Source organism: Gopherus flavomarginatus, chromosome 5, assembly GCF_025201925.1.
Source record: "Gopherus flavomarginatus isolate rGopFla2 chromosome 5, rGopFla2.mat.asm, whole genome shotgun sequence".
Lineage (NCBI taxonomy): Eukaryota > Metazoa > Chordata > Testudines > Testudinidae > Gopherus > Gopherus flavomarginatus.
This window is the reverse complement of record NC_066621.1, coordinates 17,361,945-17,377,309: the sequence shown is the minus strand read 5'-3', so window position 1 is coordinate 17,377,309 and position 15,365 is coordinate 17,361,945. Positions and strand designations below refer to the sequence as shown.

At 47.9% G+C, this 15,365-nt stretch overlaps 1 protein-coding gene across 4 annotated transcripts in view; it reads left to right on the top strand.

Moving 5' to 3' along the window:
* Positions 1 to 15,365, top strand: part of MDFI (MyoD family inhibitor) — a 40,156-nt gene that overhangs the window by 15,857 nt on the left and 8,934 nt on the right. For 2 of the 4 annotated variants that reach the window (XM_050957116.1, XM_050957117.1), the window contains exon 3: positions 8,747 to 8,930. In XM_050957116.1, coding sequence (XP_050813073.1) covers positions 8,747 to 8,930 — 184 coding nt within the window. Of the gene's footprint in view, positions 1 to 8,711; positions 8,931 to 15,365 lie in introns of all 4 variants that reach the window. The other 2 variants (XM_050957115.1, XM_050957114.1) reach the window with 1 other exon arrangement.

Sequence of the window (15,365 nt, the reverse complement as noted above, 5' to 3'; positions counted from 1 at the left end):
CTGTCCTCTTTGGAATGGGTCAAACCAATGTTCTAGGTCCAAACACCCCAAGTTTTGCAAAAAGAAGAGGTTTGCTTCGGACCTTGGCAGTAGAAATACATCTCTAACTTCAGGGCACAAGACAACCTCTAGCTCAGAGAGTTAGGAAGAAACTTTCCCTCTTTTATTTTATATAGTTTCTTGTACCGCCCTCATCGCCAAAGCCTGAGTGTGTTCCAGTAATGTATAAACAGACATAACTATCCTCTGACATGTCAGGAAGCTATTTCTGAATTGTCCACTAGGTGATTTCTTGCCCCTTCCTCTGTAGAGGAAGCCATTAGAGATGGGACATTGGTCTAGCTTCACCGCAGCTCTGGTCTAGTAAAGTCGTTCCTATGTTGTATTTAAGACATGCTTGGGGCAACTAAGTATTTAGCAATGGGAAGACCTCTAAAGGTTCAGCTGAGTACCCACAAATGTGAGTACTCCAGGATTATGTATATGTAGACCATTCCTGACAAACACATGTCAGGGATGGTCTAGGTATACTTGTTCCTGCCTCAGAGAGAGGGGATGGATTAGATGACCTCTTCAGGTATCTTCAATTGGGATGTTGGCACAAGAGTCTTTCTTGGACACTTCCTGTGTTGTGGGCCACAAGAACAAAAGAAAATGAAGTGGAATCTAAGAAAGTGTGCCAGTCATCCTCGTGATCCTTGACTTGTATTAAATCTGAGGTCATTCTAACTTCCCTCTGAAGTCAGAGCAAGGGTTAACCTGGCTTAGCTGAACTTGTGCTGACTACAGTTTTTTCCTTGTTTACACACCAAGCTGAACTGAGTTCCATTCTGGTTCAGCTAAACTGACTACTGACCACCAGTTGCTGGCAGGGTGCAATTTCCAGTTGTTTGCAAAAGAGTTTTATGACATGTTGACTAGATCATGATAGCTAAACATAATCTAACTCCCCCACGCATACACCCTACACACCTTTTTATCCTACTCAAGACCAGGCCCAAATGTTGGCCCATAAGTTTCATAGCTCCAGTGGGAATGTAGTACCACAATAAATCCACCCAGTGAATGGAATGCCCTTCTACTTGTAACAGGTGTTATTTTTGCACACCTTACATTGAATGAATGGTACAAGGTGCCCAATGAAATAGATGAAGATACATGGCTGACACATTACTCAGTGTCACCAAATCTTCCTGCAAATCTTGCAATATTTGGCATGGGTTTGTTCTCGAAGTCCCAGCTTCTGGAGTCTAATGGTATCATGAACATTTCAGTTTCCCTTTTTTCTTCAGTGAGTTTCTAGACCTTGTGGTTGAGGGGAAAAATCCTGAATATGGGATCCAAGTTCATCCTACAGGCTCAGAAACCAGAAGGCAAATGAAAAGAACATTTAAAAAAAATATTCTCTCATTCTTTAAGCCAATCTCATGATTGATTGAGGCCTCACTCGTGACATTTGAATGCTTATTGCATCTTATTGTCTCTGTACTTATAAACAAAAATGTTTTCCTATGCCCAGTTGGCATTCATTTTTCCCTTCCAACATATTTTAAAAATACTATGCAGAAGTTATGTTGTTTGCATCGTTAATTATGCAGTACAGCTCCATTTTGTTATCTAAGCAGGACTCAGGCATGTACTTGTAAAATGGAAGGGGAAATTTATTAAACTGCATGAAACCAATTGCCAGCCTGCTATCTTGGTTAAGCAATGGACTCTCTGGTCTTGGGCCTGATTGAGGCTCAGACTGTATCAGCGTTCATATAAAAGTGTAATTGGGGAAGATGCAGAAATAGCATTTTAGTCAGCGGAGTAACCTGGTGATCAGAGCAAGGGACTGGACCTCAGGACTCCTGAGTGCTATGTTCTGCTTCAGTTTCCCCACTTGTAAAATGAGGATAATAGTTATCCTACTGGGTGCTGAGGCTTGAATGAAAGGTGATATCAAGATGCCCCATGTGGTAAAGGGATGCTGGTGGGATGCAGCAGTTATATGGCATATACGTATCAGAATGTAACTAGGAAATGAGAGAGGTTAGGATCAGGCAATCTCCAATCCCAAAATGTCTGATGTTTTGTTAGCACTTAATGCATCAATCCCTAGTTGCTAGCATCTAGTCAGTGTCTGCTTACAGCTGTTTGCTGAGGGTCAGAGATGACCCTGGATTCTGCTGCAGGAGCTCAGCAGCTTCCCAGGGAGATTATTCAGAACCCCAGAAGATTTCAGGGAAGCCTGAGTCTGGTGTCTGTCTCTAGTGCCGTGAGCAGCTCTCTCCCTGGAGGTCAATGGAATGTCAGGCTTTGCATGAGAGGAAAACAACCGATTCCTGGCCAGGGGGTGTTGGGTGAAGGATAATGTGGCTCTGTCACTGATCTGCTGAGTGATCTTGGGCAAGTCCCTCTCTGTGCCTCAGTTTCCCTTCCCAGCCTTTGTTGTGTCAGGGTGGGATTTTTAAAGACATTAAAGCTCCTAACTCCCATTGATTTCAGTGGGAGTTCAGTGCCTAAATACTTTCAGAAAATCTGGTCCGAAGCCCTTTGGGGCAGGGATGGTCTATCACCATGTGTACATCCAGCACTCAGCAAACTGGGGCCCTGAGGTGCTACCAATAATAGAAATAATTACAACAGCAAAGAGGTAAACCTGCATGGATTTCAGGGGAAGTTGAGGGTTGCTCAACACCTTGCAGTATCAGTCTTTCCAGGTGTGTTGTGCAAAGGATTATCGATCAGATCAAAGTCCCCAGGGCTGAGCAAGGATAGGTAGAAGCCACTGGCTCACAAACACTGTGTGGGACAGCAAGTGCTGCAAACATGTCTTTAGCTCCTTGTCTTCTTAGAGCAATCTGATCCAGACAGACCTCCGCTGGGCACCAAAACCATAGCTTGGCAGATCATACTCTATTGGGCACCTTGTTATGCCACATATCTCTTTCAGTGATGCAATTACACTCTTCAGAGCAAGAAGTATGAGAGTTCTATTTAGCGTTATACCTGATGTCATTGTAATAATATCTAACATGTGGCTACTTCCTCCCAGAAGGCGTATAACTCCTGGGGTACCTTGCCAAGGGATGATTAGGAGCCAGGGCTCCTGGGATCTACTCCCAACTCAGCTGATGATTCGCCATGCAAATATAAGGAGGTTACGTCATCTCTCTGTGCCCACCTGGAAAATGGGGATAATAATTACCTACCCATCTGTTTCACAAGGCTTGTTTCTAAAGTGCTTTGAGATCTCGAGATAAAAGCTACTGTATGAGTGTAGGGTGTTTAGTTAATAGTATTGTTTTCCCCTGGGCCTGGCTGGGTCTGGAAAGCTCCCAGCAGGGAAGAAGATGCATCAAAGCAGGGGTTGATCTGCCTTGTTGCCGGGTCCCTGGAGCCCGTTTGAAGTGTGAGCATGTCTGGGCTGTCTCCCTGACACCACTGCAAGGAAATCTGTCTGAGCTCCAGCCAGCACTAAGCTGTTAACGATGAGACACGCGTTGACTCCACATCATGCCAATCACAGAACCACAGAGAGTAGGAGCAACTCCTGCCATTCGGTCTCAGTGCCAGGAGAGGTGTTGGGGCTGCTTCAGCAGCTCACGTGCTCCACGGAACGCTTGTGAAGCGCATCGCGGCGGCTCTCACGTGTGGGCACGCAGCTGAAGAGATGCCAGGGAGTGAGTCAGTGTGTCTCACACAGGGGAGAACCAACTCGTCCAAATTCTCTCCTGCTCTATATTTCTGCCCTGTTTGTTCCCGTGGAAATTAATCTAATTGCCAGTTTCCTCCCTGCATTTCTCTGTTTGTATAGGAGACCTAGTGTTTGGTGTTATTAACCACGTATGAACAGTGTGCAGCCCAGCCAGCTATCTGTTTGTCTACCAGTATTACTTGTATTGCATTCGCGTCGACAGCCTCTGTTGTACTGGGCACTACAGACGCATCACGAGAGACCGTCCCTGCCTCAAAGAGTTTATATTCTAAACAGACAAAAGAGGTGTTCTAATCCCCATGTTATATTTGAGGCACGGTGACTTGCCGTGTTCCAGAACTGGGGATTGAAACCAGATCCCCCAAGTCCTTGTTCGAGGTCTTAACCAGAAAGCCATTCTTTCTCTCATCTGCTGGTAGCCCACCACCACTAGGTGGTAGCGCCCAATTATCTGGAAGACTAATTTTTCAGATGTTGGGTCCCATCCTTTAGTTGCTTGCATTGGGGTAAACCAGGAATGAGTTTACTGAAGTCAGTGAAGTTACGGGAGGGGGAACCTGTGTATGTGACCATCAAGCCCCTGATAATATATTACATTGTAGGCTTTTCTGAGTAGGCAATCATGTCTTTTCTAATTATTGAAGTGTTATGTCGATTTAGGGCACCCTATCAAAGTGTGTAAATAATTGCCTCTGGGCCAGATCCAGCTGGCCGATAGCACTAATGTATGACAGTGTAATTCCATTCATATCAGTTCTGGGTTTACACAAATACAGTGGAGAACCTATGATCACATGGCCTGAAAGGTAACCTCAGAATCACGTGTGAGTAAGGGCTTGAACCAAAGCTCACTCAAGTCAATGGAATTTTTGCCATTGGCTTTAGATCAGGCCTATAGGGCAAACTTTGCATGTCCTACTCAGGCCAAACTCCCATGACTGAGACCAGACAAATGACTGCAGCATTTAGCTCTGTGTGGTCACTGTTCTATTTACACTCAGGTATGCACCTCTTTCTCCCATGGCTTGGGTTTTCAAGGAAGCACTAGAACATTTCCTCCCTTTTGCTCTGCTTCGAGGGGTTCACACACTTCTACTTCCTGCCCAGGCTCACTCTGAGTGTTGGACCCAAATTCTCAATGCAAACCTTTCCTGAAGCTGTTGAATTTCTCCTGGGTTCACATTAAAACCAGGCAAAATCACATGCCTGTGGGAAAGTCCTGTAGAATGGAAGAGCGCTGAAACCAACAGGGTTCTACAGAAATTACTCTAACAGCCTCAAAGATTTCATAGCGAATGAAGGTGGGGGAGAATTCTCTGCTGGATTCTACAGGGTAGTTTGAAAAACCTCTAGAAAGATCGCTGTTTTCTATTAAATTCTATCAGACTGTCCCATAAGGGGATTTAATCTTGATGTTCGTGTGAAACCATAAACCAGTCCAGATTTGCTGGTATGCAGAAAACAGCTGGGAAGCAAATTCTTCAGCACGCACACTCCACCACCAAGCACTGGAAGTGCTAGTTAAATTCAGGGGCGTACATTCCTCTGAACTTAAAAGTAGGGCTTAGCTAGGCTGAAAGGCTCAAGGATCCTCAGCTGTATTTTTCAGCCAGGTTAGCATCACTGATGTTTTTGCCTTTCCTACCAAAAGCTCACATGCCTCTGTTGACTGTCTGTCTAGGTGCTTATATTGCCCCCATCCGTCTCCGAGCATCTCACCATCCTGAATGGATTTTATCCACTCAACTGGCCTGTGAGGTGAGGAAGGGTTATCCCCATTCTACCAATGGGGAGCTGAGTTAACCATGCAGGAAGACTGGGAGTGAAATCGAGGTCTTTCAAGCACCCTATCCACTGGGCTGTCTTCCCCACTCTCTTTGTTGGATAGCCTTGTGTGTACGAGGTCGCCCTCTTCCTCTGCTTTTCTCTCCATCAGTCTCTCGGAACCTGGTCTAGAGTCCCCTAGAGCCAGTGCAAAGAGTGCCACTGACTCCAGAGGCCTTTGGATCAGGCCCTCCTCCCTTCTGTCATTATGGCCACTATAATTATATGTGTGAGGTCTGCCTCCTTTCCTCCCCGTCTGCCTCCTGCCCTGTCTGCATGCATGAAGGATCGTTTGTTATCTTGGGTATAATGAGGGGTCCAAGGCCTGCCGCGTTCTTCCCACCCTCTGCCCCTGCCCAGCTGCGTGTAGGACCTCTTGCTACAGTCAGTGTAATTATGGGTGCTTTGTCTAGCTTTATCCTCCTAAGGTATAATTTAGCTTTATATAAAGTGCGGTTCCGCCCCGATGCTGCTGCACCTCCAGCCCCTGTTGTGTAAACGATTGCTATTCTGAGAGATAAGGGAGCATGGGGGAGGGTCAGAGGTGGATAGGCCAACTGGGAGGCCAGTGGAAGAAAGTGAGGGGGACTCTGCAGAAAGGGGCCATCTCTTCATGTTCGCAGGGTCTCCAGCGGCCTTGTCTGCATGAGAGGAATGACCCTTGTCTAACATTACGCGATCCCTCTAACATGCCCTGCATACAGACACCAAAGCCATCTCAGGTGCTGCAAGCCGTGCCTGGCTGCTGTAGGGTTCCCGCCCACTCCCAGGGCTAACCAGGACTGAGGCTGAACAATGTCTGGTCCATCGTGTTTTGGCCCGTGCAGCGGGAAATCCGTGTCGCATCACAATAGCAGAGCTGAATGACGTCCCCGTCGGGCTTTTCCCACAGTGCCACTCTGGCCATCAAGCTAACTCACCAGTCACTCATGTGCTTCATTCTCAATGGGCCTCAGCCAGGTGGTAAGGATGAGGCTGCACAGGGCCTGGATTTGGGGGGATCTGTCTGTCAACTCCATTGCATACCTACCGACACCCCTGCCTGATCTTGTTCCTCCATCTCACTAAGGCTAGCGCCCTCATCAATACCTTCCACCAAGTGCTGAGGGCTGCATGTCTGGTTTGCCCATCTCCTGTGGGTCAGGCCCCTTTGACAGAGACCTGCCAGATGAAAAGCCAAGCCAAGGGGATTTCAGGAGCCTGGCAATCCAGAGGATTCTGGCTGAAGTTGGGATGTGTGACAACCAGCTGCTCAGTCTGTGTGGTGCGAAGGAGCTGTACCTTTCCAGCAGGCTTCAGGAGCAGATGGCGTGTGCCTGATGGCCTCCTCCTCTTTCTCACTGGTCTCGCTGTGCTGCCGTTCAGTTGCGGTAATTGCACTCCCACGTTTCTCATGCAGCAGCGTCTTGTGGATGCCAGCTGGGACTGTGGCAGCATGGGCTGCCTATCACTCAGTGCCCTCTTCTTCCCATCTGGGAACGCCCTGGTGAGATCCTCTTCAGAGCAGTGCCCTTCTAATGCCCACTACGGTTCCTGGGTCCTTCCTTGTGGAAGTACCCGAAGCCCATGTCGGCGAAGACTCCCACAGCATGGGACTTTTTATTCACCCTGCGATAGGATGCAGCTGTGAGAAAGCAGTGCAGTCTGCTGGAGTCCCAGTGAGCTTCCATGCAGCAGTGCCCTGTCCCTGCTGGATAGAACCCCTGGCAGTGTGAGCTTCCCCACAGCAGTGCCCTGAGGGTTGCTAACTGGAGCTCTGGTAGCACGGGCTTGCTCCCAGTAGTAGGGTCTAAGTAAAAATGTCAATTTTTTTTTCTACAAATTATCATGGGAAAAATACCCATGTTTCCAATTTCATACCAGGACACTATGGGTATGGCTACCCTGTCCGCGGCAGGGAGCCTCCTAGCCCAGGTCGACAGATTCGGGCTCATGCTACCACACTAACAATAGCTGTGTAGGTGTCGCCTTTTGGGCTGGAGCTCGGGCTCTGGAGCCTGGGGCTCTGGAGCCTGGGGTGGGAAATAGGCTTCAGGGCCAGAGCCATAACATCCAAGTGCTGTCTACGTGGGTACTTCCAGAGCGCTCGGGTGAGCTCTGCAAGGCCGCAGCTGGGAGCTTGCTGCCATGGGCAGCATATGGGACAGAGAGGTTTTGCTTTTCACAGGGTAGCCAAACGGACCTCAGACCTTGTGACCATTTCGAATTGCTGCGCATCTTCCAGGAACAAACTGACCTTCACGCGCACACAACATTTAAACATTAGAAAATAAACAGGGGTTGGATTTAAACAAAACCAAATGATGCACCAGCCTGTTTCTGAGTAAAACATCTGAGAAATGTATGATTTTAAAATTTGAATTGTGAAAACTTGGTGGGATTTTCAAAATGATGTTTATTGAAGTCTTTTAAGTCATGATTTGAGGACTTCAGTATCTCAGTTAGAGGTGAGGGGTCTATTCCAGGAGTGGGCAGGTGAGGTTCTGTTGCCTGAGATGTGCAGCAGGTCAGTCGAGATGATCATGATGGTCCCTTCTGGCCTTAAAGTCTAAGTGTCTTATTTAATTGTTTGTCTAGCAGTAGCGCCTAAGGGCCCCAGTCACAAACCAGGAGCCCATTGTTCTAGGCACTATACAAACACAGACCACGATAGTCCCTGCCCCCAGAGAATTCACAAGTGCTCAGCATTGGCCTGACTCTGTCCCAGGAGAGTCAACGGGACTTTTACCATTAACTGCATGAGAAGCAGAGTCGAACCGTGCTGAGCGCTTCTGAAAATGCCACCCAAAATGGCCAGATCCTCAACTGGTGTAAATCGATGTAGCTCCGTTGGCATCAATGGAGCTATGCCTGTTTACACTAGCTCAGGATCTGGCCCTAGGCTTCTGAACTTTCTTGTGAATAGTGTGCCCAGGCTCGAATCTGGGAAGCCTGCTGCCTTCGCACTGTTTAAGGGTTGTGAAGATGGAACGGATGATGGAAGAGGTGTCTCGTTGTTTCCTGGTACTCCCCACTCAGTCTGTCCGACTCCATCTGTTGTCTCTGATCTTATACTGCAACTGGATGCTCCTTGGGGCAGGGACTGTCTATGTTCTGTCTTTGAACCACACCTAGCAAGGTGGGATCCTAGTCCATGGTATGCTCGCACAGATAATAATAATTAGAACCCTACTGTCTGTCTCAGATCAGGAGGCGATCTCGTGCACTTCCTCCACGCAGAATCCAGCGGTAGCACCGTCTGCTCTGTGCCACATCCCAGCCCCTCTCCCTCAGGCCCCAGCAACGGAGGAGAAAGAGAAACTGCCAGAAGACGACAAGTCCCTGAACCTCCTGGCAAATGGAACAGCACCACCCAAAAGTGAGGCCAAGTCAGAGTTCATGGTCACTCCCGAAGCTGTGACACGTAAGTCTCTGCTTCTTTCCCTTGGGTTCTGCTGGGGCAGAATCGGCGTTGGGGGTTGGCTCCTTGAAATCACAATGGTACCTCTCCCCTCACTCATGGGTTCAAAGAAACCCATAAACTATTTGGGGCGGGGACTGTCTTTTCCTTTTTGGTATGTACAGCACCTAGCACAATAGGCCTAGTGCCAGGTTGGGGCTTGTAGGAAATACTGTAATACGTACAAAAAATGATGTCAGAGGCTCCTAGCAAGAGTGGGCACTATCCCTGTTCTTCCATTATCCTCCCACTCCCAGATAAAAGCAGGGAGCTGTATTTTTATCCCATACACTAGTATGTGGCACTAGTCCAGGTGGTGAAAGTAGGAGGAGCACCCAGTGAGGGGGTAATTGCTGCTATTGTTGTCCATAGTGTTAACCTTACCTGCCAAAGTTATACACAGGGACATGTGGGAAGAAAAATGAGGGACACACCTTCTAACTCCTGCAAAATGCACCAGACGGGGAGAGCCCCCCAGAGGGACAGAAGGGGGAAATGGGAGGGTTTTCGCTGACATTACAGACTGTCCCTCCTACACCAGCATGTAGGCAAGTTAAGTAACTAGGGGTTGAAGAAGTGGCAGGACCAACCTGCAGAGATTGTGGGTTTAAGGCTAAAGTGCATGTCTCTGACTGCCCCAAACACAGCTAAGGGCACGGTAGGGATGAGAATCTGCAGTTCCCACATGAGAGACAGGTCATGTCCTTTGAGAGAGATCTGACACCAGTAGCTCTGCAGAGAGACAACACAAGGATCCTCTGGCTGGCACAAAGGGGTGGGGCTGAGGGGCTCATGCATTGGGGGTACAGCTCCGCTGGGGTGGCAGTGATGAAAGCTGTGGCATAGTAGGCAAGTCGAGTGCATTTTTCGCACTGTGCTGTCGAAAGCCTGCCCTGTGAAGGGTCAGATGGCACAGTGGGAAGATCGCCAGAGTTCTGTCTGTCTGTGGCTATGCTATTGATCTGCAATCAGAGGGTCACTGCCGCTCAGGCAGGCGTAGCTACGCTCACTTTAATCAAGCGAGCATAGCTATGAATAGCCATGATGGCACAGCCACCGGTGCATGCTGTACAGGCCCAACCAGTCCCTCTGGGTTTGTACTTGTAATGCTAGCCTGTGCTGAAGCTGTGTTGCTGGGGCTTCTGGGCTGTTTTTAGCTGTGCCTGTTAGGTGAAGCTGCAATCATGCTTTGGAGCGCGGCGTAGGCAGAGCCTCTATCCATGCGCCAACTTTTGCTGGGACAGGGACAGTGCCACCATTGCATTATGGGTCCCATTTTTGCCAGTGCAGACAACCAGCTCTATCCCCAGTCCCCTGAAAACACCAGCTGAGGATTTAGAGCAGAACTGGACCCAGGGGCAGGCTACCCTCACTGTGCCTCGTGCTGAAGGTGAGTGAAGGTGGTTTATCAGGTTTGGGAGAAAGCAGGCCGGTTCCTTGCTGAATCATTAGATCTGTTCTCTCCCTGCCCTCGGATGCATCCCTGGCCCTGAGCCTGGATTTAAGGGTCTTGCCCTCTGTCTGCCCCTTAGGCACACAACTAGGGTGACCAGATGTCCCAATTTTATAGGAACAGTCCTGATTTTTTGGTCTTTTTCTTATATAGGCTCCTATTACCCCCCACCCCATCCCGATTTTTCACACTTGCTGTCTGGTCACACTACATACAACAGTAAATCCCCTTTCGTTGTATAGTTCAGTAAAGTCTTTACTTTTCCAGGGGCATGAAATGCATTGAGGCTTCCCATTGGAATACCGGACAGTGGGGGCTGAAGCTCTCAGTGAGGTTAACAAATTGCCTGTGGTGCAGACTAGCGGGTAGGACGGAGGGCAGCCAGGGAAAGGATAGCGAAGTAGGGTTGATCCTGATGGATGGACATGATGAGAGTACGTGGAGTGAAGAGATCACGTGCTTCCTGTACTGTAGCTTGGAAACCTTGCAGACATCTGACCTTCTGCACCTCTGAGTCACTCTGCTGTCATGCAGTGCCCAGCCTGAGGAGCAAGCTCTCAGCCCTCCTCTCTTTGCCGCGGATTGGCTCATGTGTGCTGCCTCCGCATCAGCTCCAGTGCAGTCGGCCCTAGGTGGCTTACCTGGAAAGAGAGCAAGCTCTCTCTGGAGTGGATGAACAACACTAGGGCAGTTGACAGGTACGCAGGCTGTGTGGGGGAGAAATTCAGCCTCATGCTTCAGGGCATCATGAGATTGCAACAGGGGTCAGGAAGAATTTTCCTCACTGAATACAACATTGGTTAACTGCACTGTGATAAAGTTAAATCTTTCCTCTGAATCTCCAGGCCTGCAGCTGGAAGGATGATATTGGACTGGACGGAACAATGTTCTTAGGTACTTATCTGGCCCCCATACCATAATATCTGAGCCCCTCATAATCTTTACTATATTGATCCTCCCAGCACCCCTGTGAGTAGGGGAGTGCTAGTATCCCCATTGCACAGGTGGGGAATTGAGGCAATTCCTAAGTGAGTTAGGTGTCTAAGACCCATTGACTTTCAATTTGGAGTTAGGTGCCTAGCCCACTGAGGTGGCTTTGGAAATCCCATATTAACTGACTTACCCAAGGTCACATCGAGAATCTGTGGCAGAGCAGGGAATTGACCCCTAGATTAGCACCAGACCCCTGGCCCATCCTTCTTTTCTGATCTAATCTGATATAATGGGGCAGGGGGAGAATAAGCAACCATGGATCTGGATTTGTTTGTGTAACTTCTCACCTAGTACCAGGAAACCTGAGCTCTAGGAATGAGGCTATTTATGTGCCTTAACCCTCAATGAATGGTCATTCAGTTCTAGAACAGGCTGTTGAATCACCATCATTGCAGGATTTTAAGAATTGGACAATCCTGTCAGCAGGGATGGTCTAGGTTCATTTGATGAATTTCTTTGATGAATTAGTCTCTTTCCAACAGCCGCGCCAACTCTGTCACTCTCCAGCTATGCCGCTTTATGGGGTAATTACGCCGGAGTGTGCAACAACCAATCAGGGTGGACCTTTGAACAGATGCTTCACATTTACCTTGTGGGGATTAAATACAGTGAAACCTGTTCTACAGGAAGCTGCCATTAAAAAGTCATCATTTTCCAGCAGTTACCCCACACTGCTATCTGAGACACCAACGTAAATCACTGTGCTTCGAATGGGAAGTAATGGTGGTATCTTAGTAAGGTGGTGAATGTTTGTTTTAATGATGACCTCCGCTAATGGTCAATCAAAAATCGCTTGTCAGGAAGATGTGGGTCTTTCCCTAAAAACGAAGCAATGATGAACTGCAAATATTTTCAGGCTTTCAAGACCTGGGCCAAATTTCAAAGAGCTCAGGACTCAGAACTGGGGCCAAATTTTCCAAACAGTTCAGTTCCCTTTTAAGTACCTAAGTAAATAGCCTGAGTTTTCAGAATCACTCAGCACCCAGTGTGCTGAGTTGTTGGGAAAGTCTGGCCATAAATGTCACAATGGGAGCAGCTGGGGGCTGAGTTCCTTTGAAAATCTGCTCTGTGGTGCAGGGCAAATAGATCTCAGGTGCATCTTGATATATCCCCCTGTGGATAATATCAGAGGGAGGTGAAATGACACATTCTGAAGTATAGGAGAGGTTATAGCATTGGGATCCTGTAATTTATTATCCGAGAGTCAGCACTTACAGGGGAAGGCAGGAAGCTTTGGGAAGGGGGCTTTGGATTTGTGTCTTTGTTCCATGGTCCTGGTATTATCCCAGCATTGTGAGGGACTCAGAAAAATGACCTTCAGCAAAGTTGATTGTTGTTCCTAAAACCTGGTCTTAGCAGGAAGAGACACTGCTCTGGTCAGATCCATTCAGAGTTCCTGGTGACATGACTAGAGCTGAATCTACATAGTGCTAGAAGCTGCTGAAGGTGCTATCTCAAGGTCCTGGCCTCTTCAGGACATTAAATACCCAGTGACAATGTCCCCAAAATAGGGGTGATAGTCCTGGTTTCCTGGACCATTTCTAACTGGTTAATTGGATTATAACTCCCAAAATTCTCCTTGAACTTGCAATTGGATACGAGACCCTCCTGGACTCGTTTGTCGTGCAGTATTGCACTGTGCTGTTAAACAGCTGTTGCATTCCTCCCCAGAGGCAGCTGCATGTCGGAGGTAGAATGTAGCCATTCTTCCATCTCCTTTTGAGTATTTTGGGATCCTTTGAGTGGAAAACAGCCCTGTAACTGTAAGATATTATTACTAACTCTGAGGGAAAATTCTGGCCTGGCTTCTCTGCTGCTCAGTGCTTGTCTGATCAGGGAATGATTTTGATTTACAAACAATTTAATCCGAGGAATGCGAAGAAACAGAGCAAGCCAAACCATGTACACCAGGCACTTTTGTAAACCCTGCCATTTTCAAAAACATTTAACAACTGAAGCTGTAGAATATTTGTGGGGAGTGGCTGGCAAGGCATGTCTGAAAATTCCTGACCTGTGCTTCTGACTTTCTCTCTGTGGACTGCATCAGACTCCTAGGCTCAATGGGCCTTTCTTGCATCAGATTGAGCAGGGTTTTGAAGCCTAGCATATTGGACTCATACTGGACCATGCACTGCTAGATTCTGTCTACACCAAATGAAGGTGGGGACCTGGTTCCAACAGGGCAATAGAGACTGTTTTCCCATAACTAGGTGAAAAAGATTAGTGCATTAGAGGACGGAGTGTAATCTAGTGGATGCAGTACTTTACTAGGAATTCGGAAGACGTACATTGAATTCCCAAATCTGCCTTTAACCTGCAGCCAATTCACTTCCCCTCTCTGTGTTTCTATTTAGACTGTAAGCTCTTCAGGGCAGGAACTGTCTCTTACTTGGGGTACATACAGCACCTACCACAATGGGGCCTGGATCTTGGCTGGAGGTCTCTCTCTGTGCTTCTGTACAATAGCTAATAGTTTAGTCCAGCTACAAGTAGGCTAAAAGTTGCAAAAAGATCAGGGGACAATCATCGGTTGTAACTGGATTCCTTGGCTCTGGGTTTGAAAGACTTCTGTTGGCTGCAGTGGGCTTTGGCCAGGGTTGAACTGAAGATGGGGCCTTTTAGAGGGGCGGGGCCCAGACATGAGTTAGGGTCTAGCAGGACTGCACCCTCTCGAACGCTAGTCTCATGACAGTTCGGAAACACCCCCGCCCACCCCAGGGGCTATTGTATCTTCTTGTCTCTTTGACAGTGGGAGAGATGCCATTTTAACAAATCACGCCTGGGGGAAGAGCCGTGAGGCCAGCCTCCACAGGGAGAGCATATTGGGAGAACTGGGGAAATGGTAATGAGCAGCTGGGAGCAAAATTCTTATCATCTGAGGCCTCACCTGGAATTTTCTGATTCAGGGATTCACCACTATGTAATCTCACTTGTGCCTCTGCGGTTACGGTCATGTCAGCACAAACGCATGTTCTCAGGGGCGGATTTAAATTCAGCTGTAGAAGTTCACTTGGAGCTTGCGCCGAGGATACAACCCAGTTCAAGGGGCAGCTCTTTCTAACCAGTTTATAAATGTATGTCCATGTGTAGCTATTTTATTATTATGCTAGCACTGAGAGACCCCCGCTGAGACAGGGGCCCTATTGTATGTAATAGGCACTGGACAGACACACAGTACTAGATAGTCCTTGTTCCAAAGCGCTTACAGTCTAAATAGACAAGGCAGAAAGGAAATGGTGTTATCGCTAGTCCCTATACACATGGGGGCGGAGGGGACAGAGTTAAGGGCCTGATTATCAGAAGTGCTGAGAATCCACAGCACCAGCAGAAATTCCATCCTTTAAATGACTGGTCTAAGATGACACAGGGAGCCTGCAACAGAAAGGGGTGTTGACTCCAGCCCGATGCTTTCACCACAAGACCATCCTTCCCCTCAGCACAGAGCTGTTGATCTGGTCTGCCATGATGAAACAGTATAAGAAAAAAAACAAACCCAAAAATAGGCAGTTTATGCAATTAGGGCACCTTGATGACATCTTGTACAGATCAATGATGGTTTAAACATTAAAGAAGGAACTTGCGGAGTGATTAAGCCAAGCTAATGAGGCAGTTTTCAAAAGCAGCCATTGATTTTGAGTGGCCGCTTAGACAGTAAGCGTCTTAAGGCAGGGACCCTGTTTTTGTTCTGTGTTTGCACAGGCCCTTGCATAGGGGCATTCTACTCCGGGACTGGGGCCCAGAGATACTATGATAATAGGTATGATGGTAATAGCTAATAATCATCAAAACACCAGTGGGGCCTGTCAGAGGAGCCAAGTGCGTCCTCCCAATGACGTCAAGAGGAAATGTGTGGAACCAGCCCTTCTGGAACCCAAACAGCCTCAAAAATGGTTCCTTTTGCTTCCCCTGCAAATGTTTTTTCTGCTAGGCCATTATCTTTGGGGCCATGTGAT